At 41.5% G+C, this 23,415-nt stretch overlaps 2 protein-coding genes across 4 annotated transcripts; both read right to left on the bottom strand.

Annotated features, from left to right (window-relative positions):
- Nucleotides 1–11,305: 11,305 nt before the first annotated feature.
- LOC110943702 (probable aldo-keto reductase 5) lies at nt 11,306–13,971 on the bottom strand. The gene is made up of 4 exons (XM_022185437.1): nt 13,465–13,971; nt 12,338–12,510; nt 12,157–12,259; nt 11,306–12,056 (listed from the first exon to the last, which is right to left on the bottom strand). The coding sequence occupies exons 1-4, from the start codon at nt 13,969–13,971 to the stop codon at nt 11,724–11,726; spliced, it is 1,116 nt and encodes a 371-aa protein (XP_022041129.1). The 3' UTR covers nt 11,306–11,723.
- A 755-nt stretch (nt 13,972–14,726) lies between these two features.
- Nucleotides 14,727–22,667, bottom strand: LOC110941451. 3 transcript variants are annotated; one of them, XR_002594093.2, is made up of 4 exons: nt 22,630–22,667; nt 22,046–22,113; nt 15,432–15,499; nt 14,727–14,828 (listed from the first exon to the last, which is right to left on the bottom strand). XR_002594093.2 is itself a non-coding variant. In XM_035990759.1 (3 exons), the coding sequence occupies exons 1-2, from the start codon at nt 20,329–20,331 to the stop codon at nt 15,435–15,437; spliced, it is 672 nt and encodes a 223-aa protein (XP_035846652.1). In that variant the 5' UTR covers nt 20,332–20,343; the 3' UTR covers nt 14,727–14,828; nt 15,432–15,434. The 3 variants fall into 3 exon arrangements, 1 of the variants encoding a protein (XP_035846652.1); XR_004894535.1 differs by lacking the exons at nt 22,046–22,113; nt 22,630–22,667 and adding an exon at nt 16,016–16,053; XM_035990759.1 differs by lacking the exons at nt 22,046–22,113; nt 22,630–22,667 and adding an exon at nt 19,725–20,343.
- Between the last annotated feature and the right edge of the window lie 748 nt (nt 22,668–23,415).

Genomic DNA, 23,415 nt, shown 5'->3' with positions numbered 1-23,415 from the left:
TTAAAAAGGGTTAGTTTTATGCCTTAAATGATGTGTTTTATATGTTGCATTTTACACACATCAAATACCCCCACACTTGAACTTTTGCTTGTCCTCAAGCAAAACTCTTTTAATGTGGCTTACACTCCCAAATGGAATAGGTAGAAGAGAGGTTTTTTTTTAACTTGTCCTAGAGTGTCGGGAATCCAAGGTTTGTATAGGTTCTATTTTTACCTTATTTACAATCTTATTCGTCATGGTTTATTTTGAACTTTTCATAAGATAAACTACTTATTTGGGCATAGCATGCCTTATTAAAATCCCATTTATATACAAGTTCACATACCTCACGGGAGATCACTCAATCACTCGGCCGAGGGTGTATATTTAAGTGAATCGCTCGAGAGCGGCACGGATTTACATTTTCTATATGCTTGCCAAGCGATCAATCCTCCTCCTTTTTAACTTTTTACCTTTGTAAATATCAAGAGGTCTTTTGGGGTGAAGGCTTGGGTTTAAAGGTGGGTGGTTGGTTAGTGGTTAGTAAAAGGGCGAAAATCGTAACAAATGTCGGTTTTCGTGAAATACCTTTTTTTTTTTTTTTTTTTTATTGGTGACATTTATTTTTGAAGTATTTCTCCAAACAAGCTTTTTGTAGCTTATGTTTGTTTTTGACTTCATATATATATATATATATATATATTTTTTTTTTGTCACGTAAAGGTATGTTTATGAAAAACCGAGTTTGTTACTAAAATAAAGGTGAAAAAATGAAAAAGGTTTTTGGTGGGTAGAAAATTGTTTTGGGGGTAATGAAATGAAAGGTTTAGGCTCAAAGGGGTTTTCTAGGGGGGTTTTGGGTAGGTAAAAAAAATTAAAAATAATGGTTTTGAAAGAAAAATAGTTAGTCCTAATGCCTCCATCATTTACTTACTTGGGTTTAAGTTGGTAAGGACCGGGAATGTATCGTCGTGGCAAGTTCTAGATTTGTAAAGACCGAGCGGCTATTCACACAAGAAACGAAAAATGAGCATTTAATCTAAATATGTGTATTTTTATGCTCAATAAAGGCTCAAAACTCACTTTTTGTGGGAATGGGTTTTTAATGTGACCAAGCATATATAATCGAATTTTAGCTAGACTTGTTATACCGTTTCATAATTTTCTTATGTTAGTTCTTTTTATCACGACGCTATCGGTTGTAAGTTTGTAAAAATATAACCTTTTTATAACTTGTTATTCCCAACTTAAACTAAGACAAGTAAATAAAATAAAAAATTGAAAAAGTTTTTGAAAAAAATTTGGGGTGTTTAGCGGTTCCAATAGAGTTTTGTGTAAGGCTTGTTTTAGGATTTTGCAAAATTCCAAGGTTTTAGCATCCCCCCCACACTTAAATTACACATTGTCCTCAATGTGTCCAAAAATAGAGTTTTTGGTTGATTAGAATATGTAAAAGTGTGTTTAAAAAACAAAGATTTGTGTTACTGGCGCTCTGGACACGGCCCCGTGTTGACCGGGCACGGCCCCGTGGTCAAGTGCCAGTAACAAAAATTATAGAAATGAAACAGAAGCCTGGACACGGGGGCGTGTTCGCTGAACACGGCCCGTGTCCAGTTACCTGAACTGGGTGATTTCCTGCAGGGGGCTCAGCACGGGGCCGTGTTGGTTGGGCACGGCCCGTGTGGAGCCTTCTGTTTTGGAGATTTTTGTCGGTTTGTTCTGTTCTTCTGCATGGTTCCATTTTTTTCTCGTTCCCTTTTTCATCCATTACCACCATGAGTCCATAAATCATAAAAACCATCATAACATTGCTAATAGAGAGATAATACATAAAGATAAAAGTTACATAGATAGTAAGCTTATGGAGTTCTAGCCCTATGTTTTATTTTAATTTTAGCAAAATTTCCAAGAATCTACTGATCCTGGTTAGACAAGGCTTTGTAGAGCTCCATCTTTCGGATGCGTTTCTCCTCATATGTCGGCAAGCCACTCCTCTACCTCCCTTGGAAGGAGGAAGGAAGGCTCGTTCGCATTTGTTTGAGGAGTTTCAACTTCCGCCGGGACCTCTTGTGGGATTTCCATAGGAGGTTCCGCGGGGATGTCTCCCCACCCGGTAGGGTTGTTAATACCGAGTGCTAAGTTCCAGTCTTGTTGTGGAAGGACTGGTTCCATAGGAGGTGCCACCAAAATGTTTAACCTTTGGTGCAAAAGGTTAATCTCTTGGAAGCTGCTTTCCAATCCCATTGTAAGATCGTTGATACGGTCAATGAGGACCTCCTCTACGGACGTCATTTCGTCGAGAGCCTCTCTTAGTGCTATCACGTAGTGCACAAGTGTGGCTTCAACGGAGGGTCTCCTTCCCCTTCGGCTGTTTGAGGAATGCACGGATGATGTTTCGCTGTTTTCACTCGCCATTCTACGAAAAATAAACCAAAAATAGTTTATAAGACGAAACAGTTTCTGGACACGGCCCCGTGCTCACTGAGCACGGCCCCGTGTTCATCTTTCTGCAGAATTTTGGAGCAAGGAACCTTGGGTTTTCGAGTTATTTTCTGAGTTTGTGCAAGCTTTTTGACAGTAAATAACTCTAAACAATGTTACATAACATGTTTTCACCAAGATTCCATGATCAAAACTCCTTGTTTCCTACCATAAAGATTGAAAATTCAAACTTTTCATGGTGGCTTTTGAAGAAAGATGAAGAAGAAGGAAATGTCTAGAAGAGGAAAGGACAAGATGAGTTGTTGGAAACTTCTTTTAGACTTACCTAGGATTGTTTGAGAGAAGATTCCTTCAAATCTCTGTCCCCAAGTTGGTCCAAATGTGCAGGATTTTTGGCTGCATTTATAGAAAATGACAGCCTGCTGGACACGGCCCCGTGTCCGCTGGACACGGCCCCGTGTGCAGAGAAAATTCTGACACAGTTTGTCCGTATTCTGACGTCATGATCAGAAGGGAGTCTTTTGATGGACACGGGGGCGTGTTGGCCGAGCACGGCCCCGTGTCGGAAAGCTGATTTATGAAGTTTTGTCTTTATTAAGGAGCTAATTCTTATCGGGTGGCTCCTGACTTGTTGGAACAACCCCATAGTGCCTAAGATACCTTAATTGTCCTATACTAAGGCGAGAACGCAAGAGGTTGTCGGTGAGGGTAATTCCTATTTTCATTCTAGGTGGACAAGTCCAACCCTTTCCCGGGCTCTCGTTAAAGAAGGTGTATGCCGAATCGCTCAGGTCTATGTATGCACCGAACGAGGTCGATGGGGAGTCCTTCACGGCACAATCGGCACAGGGACGACTATCGTCCACGTCTTGTCTAGGAAGAAAGGTATTTTCGGGAGCAACGAGGTTGTCAGAATGCGGTTCCAACATTTCCTCATGGTCATCGTCTTGGGATGGATCTAAGAAATCCTTCCTAAGTTCTTTTGACCAATTTAGAAGTAGTTCTTCTAGTTGAAATAACTCGTCAAGGAGCATATCTCCTAGAATATCCGGTTGGGCGCATTCGAGGGAGAAATAGTGTTTATTTTTACTTTCGCCCCTCTTAAGGCTACAAGGAATTGGTGGGTCTATATAGTGTGGCCTATAAGTGAGGAAGAAACATTTTAATTCCTCGTGTTCGCCTCCACATATTTGACACCACAAACCATAAGAGTGCCGAAAGTAAAAAGAATCACTATTACTCATGTTTGTATCAGAAGTTACCAACCGCCGGGATCAAACGGTTCTGTTTTCAGCAACTGAATCTTGGGCACGGGGGCGTGTTGAGTGGACACGGCCCCGTGTTCAGCCTACTGTCTGATATAAAACAGGATTGCCAGTTCCAATGATTGGGCACGGGGGCGTGTTCAGCGGGCACGGCCCCGTGCTGAGCTCTGCAGAAGCTGAAAAATCTAAAAAAAATCCTAAAAAATTAAAGAAAAATAAAAAGATGATTAGGCCGTTGATTCCTAACTTTCTTAAAATCCTTGTGTCCCCGGCAGCGGCGCCAAAAACTTGATGTGCGTGAAGTGTGTTATATTTTTAGATATATATTTAAGCCCTTTTTACACTTTTAGCCAAGTTTTAAATTTATAAAACACGATATTTACTAACACTAAACACACATATGGGCAAGTGCACCCATCGTGGACGTAGTATAGTGTTGGTAAGATACCGAGGTCGTCCAAGGACACAAGAGCTTTTAATACCGGTTTATCCTCAACGTCTAATCAAATCAAAAAGTTAGAAAAATGTTTTAAACTAAGAAAAATAAAAACTAACTAAATGCTGAAAAAGAAAATAAAATAAAAACAGATAGACAAGATGAATCACTTGGATCCGACACGTGTATTAGTATAACCTTTGATTATTTTCGCACTTTTGCACTTCTTTAAGAGATTATCTTAGTTATTGTAGTAGGCCCCTTTTTCGAAGGTGACGTTACCCTCAACCCAGTAGTTTGAGTCAGCAAGGATACAATCCTAAAGGGTCGGATTATTGAAAGATAATGAATTAAGTTATTAATGCAAATTATGGTAGGCCCCGTTTTCGGCGGTGACGTTACCCTCGGCTAAGTAGTCTGAGTCAGCAGGGATACAGTCCTAAATAGCCGGGTTATAGTATTAATAGTAGTTAGCTTATGAGGGGGTCAAAGAGTTTGGATCCCCGCCATCCAATACCTATGGGCATTGAAGGAGATCCTACTAAATTTGACCCAGGTCCCAAGCAGGACCTCTAAACGCTGAACAAGGGCAAGACCTTTACCAAACCGTTCCCTTAACCCCCGACCAGGTAGCCAACATACCTCCATATAGACCGTGGAGATATGAATGGTGAAAATCTTTTATTTTATATAGACAGTAAAATAATGCCAAGACACCACGGACAAACGATAAGGAAAGATCACCTTCAACATAAGTAACTAGTTATTAAAGTCATTAATACAAAACCAAATAAAAAGTGCAAAAGATTAAAAATAAAAAGTATTATACTAAACACTTGTCTTCACCAAGTGATGTAAGAGACTTAGGCAAACATGGCCTTGATTGTCAAGAACTCTTACGATCAATCTTGGATCCCGAGACGACTCACACACTCTATGATGGACAATGGATGATGGTGGTGGATGATGGTGTTATGGTGGTGGTGGGTGGTGGATGAAGTGTGAGAGAGGTGGTGTGCCAAGGGATGAGAGAGAATGAAGCCAAGCTCCTCTATTTATAGGCTGAACAGAACGCTGGACACGGCCCCGTGTTCGCTGAACACGGCCCCGTGCCCGTCTGACATTCTCTCTCTTCATTAATTGTAATTGCGAATTACAATTAATGCGCCTGCTGTACTTTCAACACGCCCCCGTGTCCGCTGGGCACGGCCCCGTGGTGAGCAATGGAAGCTTCTACTGGTTTGTCTTTTCTGCTGCTTCCTGGGCACGCCCCCGTGTTCACTGGACACGGGGCGTGTTCAGACTTCTGTTCTCTTCTCTTTGTCTTGGGAGGTGCCGTTGAGGGTCCGGGCAGTTTACTTTTGTTCCTTTTCTTGTATTTATGGTAGAATTAGTGGTCTTTTTGCTTCTTTTGTGATTTTGAGCTCATTTCATCCTGAAAATACAAAAGGAAGACAAAAACACTCTTTTTCCAACATTAGTACTTAAAAAGGGTTAGTTTTATGCCTTAAATGATGTGTTTTATATGTTGCATTTTACACACATCAGCTGCCCTACCCAACTCAAACATATAAGTGGCAAGCTCAGGAGAATGCAGGATGCGATCAGCCAGCTGCACAAAAAGGAAGCTCGAATATGATGAGTAGAGGAAATAAAAATAAAAAGGCAAAAGCAAAAAGAAAAGAGAAAATAAGGCAGACAAAGAACATTACCAAAGGCACACCACGTGAAAGCAACCACCTGCTGTCAGCTGAGGCCTCCTCAGCAAGAAGCTCGGAAACTTGGCATTCAGCCGTCTTCTCAACAAGCAAGCCCTGAGCAGTCTCACACTCAGTAGCTTTCTCCTGAGCAAGAAGCTCCAGCTTGTCAATCCGAGCAACATACTCCTTCTCCTTTTTCTCAGCAGCAACACGCGCCTACTGCGCCTCTTCAGCAAGGGCCGTCTTCTCACCAGATAACCGCACGATGGCATCACGCTGCGATTGCATCTCCAAATTCGTACGCGCACACGCAGACTCCCAATCTTTCTGTTTTTGCTCATTTAACTGTTTCTGCTCTTCAAGCTTCCGCTCGGCTTCAGCAACCCTCCACTGCAAACCCTTCTTCTCAGCATTAAACTTTTCCCTCTCTTCAGCAAACGACTTCTTCGCCTCCTCAAACGCAAGAGTCTCCTCTCCCATCGACCGCCACTCGCGAAGAATTTCTTGCGAGGTGGCAAAGAAATGAACCCCAGCACTAACATGATCGTCCATAAGGGCAAAGCGGTTACGATTCTTCTGAAACATCCTCTCAGCAGGCGGAAGAGACAATGAGAAAAACTCATGACAATTCTTAACATCATCCATCCGGGAGCCCTGAGTAAGGCTCCAACGGGGGGCGTGGGGCAAATCGTTGCAGGCTGGGTTACCCCAGGAATCATCAGGATTACGCTCAAAGTGCGGACTCCGGACAACGCCGGAAGTAGCTCCACCCCCACCAGGAGGACGTTTAGTGTAGATGGTTTGTTGTGGGGTGGTCTCACTAGACTCCATCTGCACTTCAACACCCTTTCCCCTGTCACCTCCACCATCACCTCCGCCATCACCTCCAGCAGCATCACCTGCTTCAAACATACCTTCGGCAAAACCTTCACCACCTTCCACGTTCACCTCAACACCACCACGAGGAGGAGTCAAACCAACTGTCCTCGACGGAGGAGAAGTAGGTGGAGTAATCTGAGAAATATCTACCGCCCGACGTTTCTTACCAATCTTGACTGCTATCATAAAACATGAATCAAGAACAACTCCGAGAAAACAACAAAAAAAAAAAAACCCCAAGAAGGAAAAACACTACAATGCACAACTAGAAGCTACTTACCAGTTGGAGGAGCAGAGGCAGCAAATATCTCCTCCAAAAGGTTCCCATGACCCCCACTAAACACGCCCAAATCAATCTCAGACTCCGAGGGCGCTGGGGGGGCCTCCTTTTGAGCTTCGCCTTCTTGGCAGCAAAAACAGCAGCAGCCTGCTCATCAAGTCGACGTTTGTGATCATCGAGAGCTTTTTTCTTCATGTGCTCAGATAAGGTAGCACTGTCATCAGGATCCGACTGTTGACTCTTTTCACCAACCCCTAAGCCAGATAACGTATCAGAAACTACCACATAACCTAGACAAGGATGAGTAGAGGGTCGCTTACGAGAAGAACCAGCACCTTTACCCTCAGGCTTCTTCTCTCTCCTCCCAGACCTATCAGTTCTCGCCTTTTTCCTCGACTCCAACTGAGCAGAAGGATCAACCGGCACCTCTACATCATCGTCGTCACCAACAACCTCGTGCACAGGTTCAACAACATCACCCTGCGCGGTACCTGCACGCGCGCAACGAGAGGTTAGACCTTCAAAGTTTTGACCAGAACTTTCACTTGAAAGAACAATGACTTCTTCGCGACCCGCAACGAGAGGGTCATTCAAAACATCTTCACCTAGAACTTCGGCGACATATCTATTCAAGCTCTCATCTGACGGATGCAAAAAACGACCCCGGATCTGGTCTAACCACGTCGGGTTCCCATCCGCTTGGATAGCCTCAACCATGGTACCAGCTGTCTTCGGATCCAAGACGTTCAGCAAGCTGTAACCAACTGCAACGGAGCAACAAGATGAGGGAACACATCAAAATATACTAAACCTAAAGGAAAATAAATCAAAAATAAACTCAAGGAAGAAACATACATTTACCCTGATGGCTGTACACAGGTTGACCCAGTGGATGTTTGGGCACCCACAACAAACTCATCCCGGCCCCAACTAAAGCCATCTCATCCAGCTGAGAAATGGCAGTCGCCTTAGAAGTTATCCTTTTATACCAGTCCTGAGCAGCATAGTCTTGCATATAATCCACCTTCGGAATCCCTTGACTCACATGTCTGTACGGCATCTCTAGGGGAATCACACCACGGCGGATGTAAAAGAACTTCTGTTTCCAGTCATGAAGGCTCTTTAACGGCACAGAGCACACCGGAGCAACACCCGTTCTCGCTTGAAAAGAATAAAAACCACTGGTGTATGTAACGCTGTAAAAAACGTTGAACATTTCGAAAGTAGGCTCAAGACGATAAGCCCTACAAACATACTCAAAATGGGTAATGCGTGGAAGCCCAATCGCATTCATCTGGGAAATATGAAGCCCATAACCCCTTAACACAGCAGCAGTAAACTTCGTTATCGGTAACCGGAAACTACCCTCCCGGAAAAACGCTGCATATAAGGTGATATAGCCTGGAGGAGCATCCAAAGCAGTAGATCCGGGAGGAGGGTACTGAGCCCCCCACTCAGGACGGAAGTTCATCCCCCTCACCAGGTTCTGAAACTCATCCTCTTTCCAGTTAATAACAGCCTGATCCGGACCAGGAGGGGCTTTACCTCTGTGTTTTCTCTTCTTCTGGGAAGGATTCCTCTCAGACATAGTGAGTACAAAGAAGTAAGAAAACCTAAACTCAAGAAAATATAGAGAAACGGCGAACAAGGGGAGAAGATAGAAAGAAAATCACACTTGAGATTTGAAAATGTAAAGGAGAAAGGGTAACCGCCTCTTATTTATACCCATCGCATTTAATGCGATGGGTAGTGGAACGACAGGGCACAGAAAAAGCACCCAATAGATGACTGCCACGTCCGAAGAGAGAGAAGACGTCGTCTCTTTTTTCGGGAAGCATGGGCGACAAGATCGGCTGACGTGACAGAAAGTCACTGCAAAAGCAACTGTTCACCTCCGATAAGACAGGGATGTCAGATGGTCACACCAAACACTTCCCCATAACCACCAAACTTCCACCAGAAGGAAACTTCAAAGGCCAAAACCCATGCGCCATGCGTCCATTTGGCTCACTTTTTTCAAAGGGCCAAAACCCATGCGCCATGCGTCCATTTGGCTCACTTTTTTCCAAGGGCCAAAACCCATGCGCCATGCGTCCATTTGGCTCATTTTTTTCAAAGGGCCAAAACCCATGCGCCATGCGTCCATTTGGCTCACTTTTTTCAAAGGGCCAAAACCCATGCGTCATGCATCCATTTCGCTCATTTTTTTCAAAGGGCCAAAACCCATGCGCGATGCGTCCATTTGGCTCACTTCTTTCAAAAAAGACAACATCTACACGCAACGCGCCCATTTTGGTTCATTTTACATGTACCAAACTCTACGCGATGCACAGAACCCACAACTCTCATAAGTCCAGAATCCCTCCTAGACGATCAACTCAACTAGAAGGCACACTGGACTGGGGGGACTTGAAGAGGTATGGTCCCAATTCCCTGCCTACATGGCAGGGACCACACCACTTTTATGCACACAAGGCATCCACGTCAACGAAACACTCCAGAAGCTTCTAGAAACTTCTGGATGATTCACAGTTGGCACCAAAGATGCTCTATCCGACATAAAGGACAACACGTGTCACCACTAGCAGAATGCCACATTGGCCTGCGACAATTCAGGGAGCAGCACTGACAGTACCGGTACGAGGTATCCAGCGCAGGCGAATGCAAGAACGCCACGTGTACCACTACACCTGCCATGACAGAGCAGACCAAGAGGATATTCCCCTTGGTCGGACAGCTGGCACACGCTCACAGCTGGCACAGCTGCTCCTTCCTTCTTCACCCTCCGGCTATAAATAGGACCCTTCATCATTCAGGTTCAGGATCTTTACTCTCCTTACTCACTCTATACACACACTGTTTATTTCCTCTCAGAACAGTACTTATTCTCACGCCGGAGCCTGGTTAAGAGGGAAAATCCCCTTTCCCCCCTCTTAACGAGACTAACGGTGTTTACTGTTTTGCAGATTTCGAGCCATCAATACGAGTAGAAGAAGAGGTTGAACCCACTGGACGAAACAACCCCATTGATTATCCTTGTGATAATCACTGTTTCAACACAATGTTAATCATCTAACCCACTACTCAAACTGATAACCTACTACTCAACTAATAACTAAATATGGAGATAAAAAAGGAATCATGCAAATTTGTGGAAAAAAGAAAGTGGCACGTAACATTCCCTCCTACTCAAAATAATCCTTGTCCACAAGGATGAAGTCGGATCATTAGCGATGCACCACAGTGGCCACCATTCGGTTCTCCCTGCGGCATTCAGAGCATTTTTATTGAAAGGCCACGGTGGACGCTACTCACGTTGTTTAGTTAATCCCGCTCTAGTGGCAATTGGTTCCAACTCTAAAGTGAAGTATCCCAAATTTACAAAACAGAATTTGACCTTGTCAATGCAAGCAAAAGTGGGGAATCTGTTGTGCATGTAATTGACTTGAGAAACAGTGAAAGGAGGGGATTTTTTGAAGGAAGCCAAACATGAAGTTTTTTCCAAATTGGAAGCAATATATTTTGACCCAAGATACTTGATACATTCTGTCGATTTGACCAAAGAAGCAAGCAATTGTGGTGTGGAAATTGTTTGATTTTTTTGAACCTCTGTGTTGCCGGAGTCGGCGGAGACAACAACAGAGTACGAATGTGAAACATTGGATGATAGCCGACAAAGCATGGGGTTTGTTTTCGGAACCGAAGGAGGCGGAGATAGTTTTGGTGTCGGTGTCGATGGGGCGGGTTTTGGTGGTGTGGCGGTAGAAGTGGGTGGTACGGGTGGTGCGGTGGCGGAAACAGGTGGTGGAAGTGTAGGAGATTGAGCTTCCCACGTGGTACGGAACGATCGGAACTCGTTGAAGACGGTTTTCAATTGAGACTCGAGCTTCGTAAGGGATTCATTCATCCATTGATAGAACTCGGCTTCGGATAAAGTGTGAGCAACCATGGTCCGGGGGGATCACGACAGCTCTGATACCAATTGGTACGAACCTAATCGTTAACCAATTGATCCAAGAAAAAAGGTAGAAGCTTGAGAGAATTGATAGACTTTTGGAAGAGATTCAATTTATCATTTTTCATTCATAATAAGAAATAGACATACATAGACTATTTAAATAGAAATCACAATGTTAATCATCTAACCCACTACTCAAACTGATAACCCACTACTCAACTAATAACTAAATATGGAGATAAAAAAGGAATCATGCAAATTTGTGGAAAAAAGAAAGTGGCACGTAACACAAACATGCCGATTTGTCTAGAAACAGGCATTTAAATCATTTTTAGTAAACAAATACATACACTAGCCGTTGAACTATTTATCGTTTATAAAGTTTAATCATGAAAATATTGTGCACCATATTAAATGACTTGCATGATTTTTGTCGGTCGTCACATTAAACATTTCTTTGTCAGTCAAACACATCATAGGAACGTTTGAGTATGGTCCCCTATGACCCATGTGACCATTCTCACTCTATCATATGGCTCCATTACCAACATGGTCTGCTGATAACTAATAAAAAGATAACTAGCCTACTGAAATTATAACCAAGAACACCAGGAATTCAACAATCTTTAAGAACACCTCCAAACCAAGGGTACAGTTATTAAAGCATCATTTAGCTGACATGGCAAATATCTGACAACTTGACAGCTTCCTAGTTAGCAACGTTAACTCCGGTACTGTTACTTGTGGGGTGGGCACGAAGAACAGTATACGGTGCTACAACACGTTAATCACGTTTCCAAGATGACAACGGAGGAGTCTCCGAATTTATCCATGTCATTTGCATGTATGCATGCCTTTCCCCCTTCACTACATCACTTGAAGCAAAAGATTCAAGTTCCACAATTTCCTCTCGGGTTAGCTTAATAGACAAAGCTCCAACGTTTTGGTTAAAGTTTTCTAGTTTTGTGGTCCCTGGTATTGGAACCACATCGGTTCCTTGATGGTGCACCCATGCTAGGGCTAGTTGAGCCGCACTGCACCCTTTCCTTGTAGCCATCTCACTCACTCGCTCGAACACAATCTTATTGTGGTCCACATTCTGAAACCTTGGCATGAGCTGCAATAAGTTTCGGTTAAACTTAAGTTCCATTAAGCATGATCCAAGATTAAATAACAAATTTTTCTTCTTTTAAATAAGATCATAGAAACAATCATACCTTCCTCATGTCGCCCTCTATTAAGCTTTCCACCAAATTAGGACCCGAGGCCAAGAACCCTCTGCCAATCGGACTGTAAGGAACAATCCTGATGCCAAGTTCTCTGCAAAACAGACGACAACAAACACAAAAGTAAACGAGTCTGGTTGATGTTAACATCAAGAATTGAAGACCTACCTACCTGCAAGTAGGAACAATTTCATCCTCCAAATCTCTTGACCATAAAGACCACTCATTCTGTACTGCTGTTACTGGATGAACAGCATGAGCCCTTCTGATCGTAGAGGCAGATGCTTCTGATAATCCTACATACTTCACTTTCCCTTCTTCAACCAGTTTCTTCAGTTCTCCCATCTTTTGATTACAGATGATCACATATACAAGATTTAAATTGCAAAAAGAACAACAAAACTAACAAACTAAAATAAATGGTTTTGATGTTTCTGCAGTAGGCCGTCGATTTTACCTGTACCCGATTAACCCGATCCAAACAGACTCATTAAACCAATTGTTCTGGGGTCGGGTCTTGGTTAGACCTTTAAACATTAGAAAGACCCAAACTACCCTAAATGTTTAACCCGAGACCCAAACAATCTTTTTCGGGCCACAAGTATAACATGTAGGGCTGTAATCGAACTGAACGAATACGAACAAGGCTATGTTCGTGTTCGTTCGTTAAGGGAAACTAACATGTTCGCGAACTGTTCACGAGCGCATAGCGAACATAAGATTATGTTCGTGTAAGTTCGTTAAGGAATTTCAGTTGTTTAAGGAAATTCAGTTGTTTGTGAACAGTTTGTGAACACTAGTCTTGAACACAAACGAACGCAGAACGCAGATGAATAAAAACAAACGTAAATGAACATTTAACTTGAAAATAAAAAATAAAAACATTGTTAACCTTAAATATTGGACATAAGTAGATAAATACAACCATGAACTCCAAAAAATGTTTTGAATGTCCAAATTTTAGCTAACTTAGAAAAAAATAGGGTTTCAAGTTTTTCATTATGTTTAGATAAAAAAATTATTATTTATTAGTTTTTAGTATAATCAAACCAACATAAACGAACGAATATGAGCGAATGTAACCGAACACGAATGCAGTCGAACGAACGAGACCTTTGTTCGTGTTCGTTTGCTAAGCTAATTGAACGAACATAAACGAACTTCCCACCGGTTTACAACCGTAACACCGTTCGCTGAACGTTCGGTTCGTTGAATAACCCGACCCCACAGACCCAATAAACCGCAGAACCCGAACTCGATTGTAATACTGACCAGTCATCGGATATAATAGAGACTGACCGTGACTTCAATCGGGACTCGAATATCAATCCGATGAGCATAGTAAAGATCGATACAATCAATGTCAAGTCTCTTCAAGCTAGCTTCACAACATGACCGGACATACGCCGGATCACCACAAACATCCGGCTTACCATCGATCCATCGTACTCCAAATTTGGTAGCAATTTGGACTTTCTCTCTCAATCCATTTTCTTTCAACGCCTTGCCGACGAGAATTTCGTTGGTGTGAGGGCCGTAGATGTCGGAGGTGTCAAGGAACGTGACACCGGAGTCAACGGCGTGGTGAATGAGTTTGATCATATCGGGTTCGGGTTTGGGGAGTCCGTAGCTTCCGGACATACCAAAACAACCGAGTCCCTGTGCTGAAACAAGTAAGCCTTGTGAACCTAATTTCACCTTTGGCACCATTGTTGATGTTACTATCTGAATTTTGGGGTTCGATTGTTGATCCGACTGTATGCGAGAGAAAATGGACCTTGGCTGTCCGGCAAATGCACTCAACATAAACTACAAATCCGAATCACGATATTACTAATTATTCTTTTAACCCCACCATAACTCCATTAGACCGTGGGGCTTGAAACTAATGCCCCCTTTAGGCATGAATGAATTGATATGTGATATATGAGACATTTGCTTGAAGTTAAAAAGGGGTGTAATGGTATAATGTCTCATAATGCCTAATAATAATTACTCAAATATTATCATAAAAAAAATAAAACAAATAATATTAGTTGGAAGGTTCTTATTGGTCAAACACAAATAGAGGAGGTGTGTTAAAAAACGCCAAATGGAAAAAAATGCCCCATGCTGGCCGTTTTATGGCATTATTGGGCAAAAACACGCCTAAAACTCTTACCACTACGGTTGGTCTTATTAAAAATTTTTAGCCAGAGGCTACACCAAATGTACATCAAAATCACGCTAAACCTATTCGGTGTGATGATGCATGGAAAAGGGCATGAAGGCATGTGACTACTACGTCAACAGTGGACCGTTTTAAAAAAAATTGGGGAGTGACTTGAAAGCACGCATTTAAAAAAACTAACCAATAAAAAATTAAACCAAACTCTATAACCAACCACCAATATCCACGTCACCAACCATCACTGTTACACCCTTATATTTATTCTAGAATTTAATAACTATTTTATATCAAAAGCCGATAGAAGTTACATAAGTTTCAAAACTTTTACTAGTTAGCCTACTAAAAGCAAAAGTAGAACGTAATATTGTTGTTTAAGACTTTGATTACAACAAAAGAAACACTGTTTAACAAGTTCAACATAGCGGAAGCTTCGAAGTGGAGTGTTCGGTTCATTCATCTTGTCGCTTGATCGCCATCCTTGACTTCTAATTACCTAAGAAGCGACAATTAGATCGTTAGCTCTTGATGTTTAAGAATGATAAGGTTTAAAGACTTAACTCCCCATTAAAAAAAAAATAAGAATATAAAAGTGTTCCAGGCTCCACCGTAATTTACGGTACCACCGTAAATTACGGTGAGTGCTGAAAATTCCTGGTTGCACCGTAACACAGGAGAAAACCACCGTAAATCAAAACCCTCTACCGTAAATTACGGTGACACCGTAATTTACGGTAGCACCTGGGAATTCATGCTTTTGTTTGGTTTGAGCATTTCAACCAAATTCCAACTTCCGGGTTTCAACATCCTGCGTTATCAAAGTAGTAAAAGTCTAATATTTCTAGTACATCATACTATAGCCACTACATACATCAATTTATCATATTCGGAATATGGATCATGTTTGCTTGATTGTTTGACCCGTTTGGCTTGCCTACGGAATTTCCTTCCTTCATGGCAACTACCAACGAGCTAAATTCGTCATTCATACTAGTATTCAAATACGACAACGCCTTCGCTCCAATCCAATTTAACTAGAAACTTGATAAACAACTACAACGATCTAAATTTACATAATGTAACGAGACATGTTACATACCTTTCAAAGCGAGCCCTTCAAACGAGCGTCCACACCGGTTTGTCCACTAGATGCCCCGGCTTCTTTTCCTAAAGAGTTCAAGCACTTTATGTTTAGAACTCCATGTTTTACTCACATAACGCACGTTCGTGATACTTCGTATTTATGCGTTTAACTTTACAATTCAGTTTTCTTTTAAAACCTTCTTTGAGGCATTTCAACGAACATTATGGAGGCAGAATTTCTATTTCATTTGTTTTCATGTTTATAAGTTGCTAACTAGCCAACTTAACTTCAATTAAGCTATCACATGTCATGTAAACATCACCTCTTTCCTGGAACTATCTTCTAAGGTCAATTTTACTAGATTAACCTCTAAGAACCCTAGAATTCATCATCACCTTGTAAAACCCACAACCCACCTTCAAGGTGTTCATGGAGTTTTCTGAATTTAGTCATGATTTCACATGTAATTGGTTGAATTTAACTTCTAAACACCAAATTGATTCTAAATTAACCAAATAACACTCATGCAACAACAATTTTCCAGATTTCATAACATCATGAGAAATTCAAGCAAGAAATTAACACAAGTTTTTACATACCTTAGAATCCTTTCGTGATGAGGATCACTAATCTATGTTTAGATTTCGTTTTAGAACAGATTTGGGCTTTCAATTTGAGGTTTTTGAGAGTTTAGGGTTTTGGAATGGGGTGTCGCCCCCTTCTTCTGTTCTGATCGACCAACACTCCAAAATTTGGAGTGTTTGGTTACTAATGGTGATTTAATTTTTGTTTTGACAATTCCAGCCCCTCAACTTTGTTCCACACTTTATTTAATAGGTTTTAACCTTTATGAGTTATTTCTAGTCTATCAACTAACTAGGTTAAAGGTTCCTAGTTAGTAAATTCCCGTTTATTAATAATTTATAACTTTAACATAAAGTTTTATATTTTCGGGGTGTTACAAGTCCACCCCCCTTAAAAAGGGTTTCGTCCCCGAAACCGAATTACATACCAAATAATGTAGGGTGGAGTCGCCGCATTTCTTCCTCGGACTCCCATGTAGTGTCTGACCCTTTTCTGTGCTCCCATTTGACTTTGACTTGACTTAATATCTTGTTCCTCAAACTTTTCTCCTTACGATCTAAAATCGCAATTGGTTTTACTGCATAGTTGAGGCTGTTATCCACCTCGATGTCATCGTAGTGGACATGAGCAGTTTCGTCGGCCAAACATTTTCGAAGATGTGATACGTGGAATGTGCTATGAATTCCACTCAACTCTTCAGGTAATTCAAGTCGATAAGCCACTTTACCGACCCGTTCAGTGATTCTAAATGGCCCAATAAATCTCGGGCTTAACTTCCCCCTTTTCTGAATCTAATGATACCCTTCCATGGGGAAACCTTTAACATGACCATATCACCAACCTGAAACTCAATTGGCCTTTTTCTTTTATCTGCGTATGTCTTTTGCCGGTCTTGAGCCGCTTTCAAGTGTGCCCGAACTATATCAATTTTCGCGTTTGTAGCTCGGATTATATCGGTTGGCGCTAGCCCCCGCGGACCCACTTCTCCCCAACATACCGGAGTCCGACACTTTCTGCCATATAATAGCTCATACGGGGCCATTTTAATGCTCGCGTGATAGCTATTGTTATATGCGAATTCGACCAAGGGTAAATGGACATCCCAACTACCCCCAAAGTCAATAATGCAAGCCCGCAGCATATCACCCAATGTTTGTATTGTCCTTTCGCTCTGCCCATCCGTTTGTGGATGGTAAGCAGTGCTAAGAAACAATTTAGTCCCCATCTGTTCTTGGAATTCACGCCAGAATTTCGAAGTAAATCGAGTATCTCTGTCTGACACAATGGATATCGGTACCCCATGCCTTGCTATGATTTCATTGGTGTAAACCTCGGACATTTTCTCAGACGTATAAGTCTCGCGAATCGGAATAAAGTGAGCACTCTTAGTTAACCTATCCACGACTACCCAAATAGCATCAAAGCCACGACTTGTTTTGGGTAGTTTGGTCAATAGGTCCATCGTAATTTGCTCCAATTTCCAAACCGGGATTTCTAACGGTTGAAGTTTACCATATGGTTTTTGGTGTTCAGCCTTGACTTGTAGGCACGTCAAACATTTCTCCACGTACTTCACCGTGTCCCGCTTCATTCCGGGCCACCAATAGTTTTGCTTCAAGTCATGATACATCTTGGTCGCTCCCGGGTGAATGGAATAACGGGATTTATGAGCTTCATCGAGTAGAAGCTTTTTAACCCCACATGTGTTAGGGACCCAGATTCTATTAAAGCGAGTCTTCAGGCCGTGACTGCCCACCTCTAGGTCCTTAACTTGGCCGATAATTCTTTCCTTTTTCCAGTTTTCTGCCTTTACAGCTTCATCTTGTGCTTCTCGAATTTGTTCAAGCAAGCTTGAAGTCACAACCAGTTGCATTGATCGTACCCGTATTGGGGTATAATCCGATTTGCGGCTCAGCGCATCGGCCACTACATTAGCCTTTCCCGGGTGATAACGTATTTCACAATCATAATCCTTCACCGTTTCTAGCCACCGCCTTTGTCGCATATTTAACTCCTTCTGATCGAAGAAGTATTTCAAACTCTTGTGGTCGGTGAATATGGTGCACTTTACTTCGTACAAATAGTGCCTCCATATTTTTAATGCGAATACTACCGTCGCCAACTCGAGATCGTGCGTAGGATATTTCTGTTCGTGTATCTTTAATTGCCTCGAGGCATAGGCTATGACCTTGCCTCGTTGCATCAATACACATCCGAGTCCCGATAGTGAAGCATCCGAATAAACCTCCATGTCATCAACTCCGTCCGGTAGTGTTAGTACCGGAGCTTGAGTTAATTTTTCTTTTAGCGTTTGAAACGCTTTCTCTTGTTCAACACCCCAGATGAATCTTTCTGTCTTTCGGGTCAGCTTGGTTAGTGGCGACGCGATCTTGGAGAAATCCTGAATAAATCTCCTATAGTATCCCGCAAGTCCCAAAAAGCTTCTAATTTCTGAAGGGTTCTTTGGGGAATTCCATTTTGACACCGCCTCAACCTTTGACGGATCCACCAGTACTCCGTCAGCACTTATAATGTGGCCAAGAAATTGTACCTCTCGTAACCAAAAGGCACATTTAGAGAATTTTGCGTATAGCTTCTCTCGTCTAAGGGCTTCTAACACTTCTTGTAGGTGATGTGCGTGTTCAGCTTCACTTTTCGAATATACCAATATGTCATCGATAAACACGATGACCGACTTATCCAGCATTGGTTTGCAAACCCGGTTCATGAGGTCCATGAAAGCCGCGGGTGCGTTTGTTAGCCCGAATGACATCACAAGGAACTCGTAATGTCCGTATCTCGTGCGGAAAGCCGTCTTCGGCACATCTTCTTCTTTGACCCTTAATTGGTGATACCCCGATCTAAGGTCAATTTTGGAAAACCAGTTCGCGCCTTGTAACTGGTCGAATAAGTCGTCTATCCTCGGGAGCGGGTATCGATTCTTTACCGTGAGTTTGTTTAACTCCCGGTAATCGATACACATGCGCATACTCCCGTCTTTCTTCCTCACGAACAATACCGGTGCGCCCCAAGGAGACACACTCGGCCTTATGAATCCTTTGTCAAGCAGGTCTTGGATTTGGGACATCAATTCTTGCAATTCTGACGGCGCAAGTCGATACGGGGCCTTTGCTACGGGTTTCGCGCCCGGAATCAATTCGATCCCGAACTCTACTTCCCGTTCTGGCGGTATCCCCGGCAAATCTTCCGGAAAAACATCTTCATAATTTCGTACTACCGGTACATCTCCAATCTTTCGTAATTCTTTTTCGGGTTCATTTGCGTATATCATAAATGCTTTGCATCCTTGCTTCATTAGCTTGTGAGCTTTCAACATTGAGCATACAATGGGATTGCCTCCTTTTTCGCCATAGATGGTGACGTGTTTCCCGCTCGGAGATGTCAGTTTTATCTCTTTACGGAAACACACGACTTTTGCGTGGTGTCGAGATAGCCAATCCATCCCAACGACGACTTGAAATTCTCCCATTGACATCGGGATTAGATTTATCAGATATTCTTCCTCGTCAATGCTCAGTTTGCAATTTTCACATACATTGCAAACAATAAAACTTTTATTATTACCTATCTCTACTTCTAAGGGCACAGGTAATTTAGTTAGAACAAATGAAGGATGTCGAATAAATCCATATGAAACAAAGGATTTATTCGCACCCGTATCAAATAACACACGTGCAGGAATCGAGTTTACAGTAAATATACCTGAGACCACGTCAGGTTCAATCTTTGCTTCTGCGGCGGTTAGTTGAAAAGATCTTGCCTTTGCTTTATGGGCTTCACCCTTCTGTTCCTGCCCACCCTTCTTTTCAACCAACTCCGGGCACTCTGCTTTCTTATGACCCGTTCGATAACAATTGTAACAAACCGTTACCTTCTCCGGGCATGATAAGGCTATATGTCCCGTTTTCTTGCATATAGGACAAGGCTTATCCTTGTAATGACATTCGCCTTTATGGCCCTTCCCGCAAATTTTGCAACTCGGTGACCCGCCTTTCGTATCAGACTTCTTTGAGCTCTCACTTGTTCGTGCCTTTTTAGTAGGGCTGGGATTTACATCAGGTGCCCTCCGTTCACCCCTTTCGATACTCTTTTTCAGCTCTATTTCCCTTTCCCGAGCAGCATTTATAATCTCGGTAAGGGTCTCGTATTTGGAAGGGGTGATAAACTCCCTATACTCGGCACTCAACATGTTATGATAATAATATATCCTTTGTTCTTCGTTTGTTACAAGATCATCACAAAACTTCATTTTATCCATAAACGTTGCCGTGATCTTGTCTATGGTCTCGTTTTTGTGCCTGAGCTGCATGAATTCTTGCTTGATTTTATTCATAATCGCTTTGGGGCTATGATGCTTCAGAAATGGCGTCTTGAATTCATCCCAAGTCATGATCTTAACAGCTTCAGCACCGATCTCTCTCTTCTTGTTATCCCACCAATCTTTTGCTTGATTTCTTAGTTGACCCGTACCATAGGCCACATAGTCATTTACATCACAATGGGTTCTCTCGAATACCCCTTCGATATCACTTAGCCATCTTTGGCACACTATTGGGTCAACCTCCCCATTGTATACCGGTGGTTTACAAGCCATGAATTCCTTGTATGAACAAGGTTTTCTTCCTCCATGTTTTTCCTTTTCAAGTTTTGAGTCGTCTTCTAATTTCTTGATTCTATCTTCTACCATTGATAGAACTGTGTTTTGAATTCTATCAATGAAGCCTGCCAGACTGTTTTCGATTGCCTTTCCAACCTCTTCAGCAATCGCCTCCCTGACTTGTTCGGTGACTCTTGGCACCGCATCATCGTTACCTTTATCAGCCATCTTCGTTTCTGAAATGTTTACACAAGTTGTTAAAACATTCCATTTATAACACATGTTGTTCTTGTTTGATTCTATCAAGTTCATAACTTGATTTAGTCATTCTTGCTGTTGATTCAATCAAGTTCACAACTTGACTTGATTGTTCTTGCTGTTGATTCAATCAAGTTCACAACTTGATTTGATTGTTCTTGCTGTTGATTGAGCTTACTTGCTCATTTCATGCATGTGAGTTCATTTCTCATCTTTACATAATATAAGGTTTATTAACTGAAATTAGTTCTTACCGGATGGTCGATCAAGCTTGAACCGAACACTTATTGACAACCGAGGCTCTGATTACCAACTTGTTACACCCTTATATTTATTCTAGAATTTAATAACTATTTTATATCAAAAGCCGATAGAAGTTACATAAGTTTCAAAACTTTTACTAGTTAGCCTACTAAAAGCAAAAGTAGAACGTAATATTGTTGTTTAAGACTTTGATTACAACAAAAGAAACACTGTTTAACAAGTTCAACATAGCGGAAGCTTCGAAGTGGAGTGTTCGGTTCATTCATCTTGTCGCTTGATCGCCATCCTTGACTTCTAATTACCTAAGAATCAACAATTAGATCGTTAGCTCTTGATGTTTAAGAATGATAAGGTTTAAAGACTTAACTCCCCATTAAAAAAAAATAAGAATATAAAAGTGTTCCAGGCTCCACCGTAATTTACGGTACCACCGTAAATTACGGTGAGTGCTGAAAATTCCTGGTTGCACCGTAACACAGGAGAAAACCACCGTAAATCAAAACCCTCTACCGTAAATTACGGTGACACCGTAATTTACGGTAGCACCTGGGAATTCATGCTTTTCTTTGGTTTGAGCATTTCAACCAAATTCCAACTTCCGGGTTTCAACATCCTGCGTTATCAAAGTAGTAAAAGTCTAATATTTCTAGTACATCATACTATAGCCACTACATACATCAATTTATCATATTCGGAATATGGATCATGTTTGCTTGATTGTTTGACCCGTTTGGCTTGCCTACGGAATTTCCTTCCTTCATGGCAACTACCAATGAGCTAAATTCGTCATTCATACTAGTATTCAAATACGACAACGCCTTCGCTCCAATCCAATTTAACTAGAAACTTGATAAACAACTACAACGATCTAAATTTACATAATGTAACGAGACATGTTACATACCTTTCAAAGCGAGCCCTTCAAACGAGCGTCCACACCGGTTTGTCCACTAGATGCCCCGGCTTCTTTTCCTAAAGAGTTCAAGCACTTTATGTTTAGAACTCCATGTTTTACTCACATAACGCACGTTCGTGATACTTCGTATTTATGCGTTTAACTTTACAATTCAGTTTTCTTTTAAAACCTTCTTTGAGGCATTTCAACGAACATTATGGAGGCAGAATTTCTATTTCATTTGTTTTCATGTTTATAAGTTGCTAACTAGCCAACTTAACTTCAATTAAGCTATCACATGTCATGTAAACATCACCTCTTTCCTGGAACTATCTTCTAAGGTCAATTTTACTAGATTAACCTCTAAGAACCCTAGAATTCATCATCACCTTGTAAAACCCACAACCCACCTTCAAGGTGTTCATGGAGTTTTCTGAATTTAGTCATGATTTCACATGTAATTGGTTGAATTTAACTTCTAAACACCAAATTGATTCTAAATTAACCAAATAACACTCATGCAACAACAATTTTCCAGATTTCATAACATCATGAGAAATTCAAGCAAGAAATTAACACAAGTTTTTACATACCTTAGAATCCTTTCGTGATGAGGATCACTAATCTATGTTTAGATTTCGTTTTAGAACAGATTTGGGCTTTCAATTTGAGGTTTTTGAGAGTTTAGGGTTTTGGAATGGGGTGTCGCCCCCTTCTTCTGTTCTGATCGACCAACACTCCAAAATTTGGAGTGTTTGGTTACTAATGGTGATTTAATTTTTGTTTTGACAATTCCAGCCCCTCAACTTTGTTCCACACTTTATTTAATAGGTTTTAACCTTTATGAGTTATTTCTAGTCTATCAACTAACTAGGTTAAAGGTTCCTAGTTAGTAAATTCTCGTTTATTAATAATTTATAACTTTAACATAAAGTTTTATATTTTCGGGGTGTTACAATCACCCCACAACATGGAGAATCTGCATGTCGTTGCCTCCATGCCACACCACGCCATGGAGAATCTACATGGGTATACGTATACGTATATATATAAATATAATAAGTACGTAAGTTGATAAGTATACAAGCAAATGAACATCATACATGTATACATATACCAACACGATGTTAAAAATATCAATTTTAACAATATAACTATTATATATATATATATATATATACACGGAACAAGAATTCATTCAATGCACGAAAGTATATTGGGATAAATATATATGGATCGTGACAATAACACTATTGTGTGAGACACAAACACATACTAGGGGCTAGGCCCCGGACATTACATGAACAATGTACAAAACAATCATGCGAGACACGAAGACATACAAGGGCAAGGCCCATTCATAAATGACACTAGTACAC

Source organism: Helianthus annuus, chromosome 5 (assembly GCF_002127325.2).
Source record: "Helianthus annuus cultivar XRQ/B chromosome 5, HanXRQr2.0-SUNRISE, whole genome shotgun sequence".
Classification (NCBI taxonomy): domain Eukaryota; kingdom Viridiplantae; phylum Streptophyta; class Magnoliopsida; order Asterales; family Asteraceae; genus Helianthus; species Helianthus annuus.
Note: the sequence above shows the minus strand (reverse complement) of the source record. Positions and strands in the feature narration are given on the sequence as shown.

Coding starts and splice junctions, on each gene's coding strand:
- LOC110943702 (XM_022185437.1), bottom strand. CDS start 13,971: ATGTTGAGTGCATTTGCCGGACAGCCAAGGTCCATTTTCTCTCGCATA. Junction 12,260..12,337: donor GAAATTGTTCCTACTTGCAG/GTAGGTAGGTCT, acceptor TCTGTTTTGCAG/AGAACTTGGCATCAGGATTG. Junction 12,057..12,156: donor TAGAGGGCGACATGAGGAAG/GTATGATTGTTT, acceptor AACTTATTGCAG/CTCATGCCAAGGTTTCAGAA.
- LOC110941451 (XM_035990759.1), bottom strand. CDS start 20,331: ATGCAGCTCAGGCACAAAAACGAGACCATAGACAAGATCACGGCAACG. Junction 15,500..19,724: donor TGAACCTGACGTGGTCTCAG/GTATATTTACTG, acceptor TGAACTCTTTAG/GAAAAGAAGCCGGGGCATCT.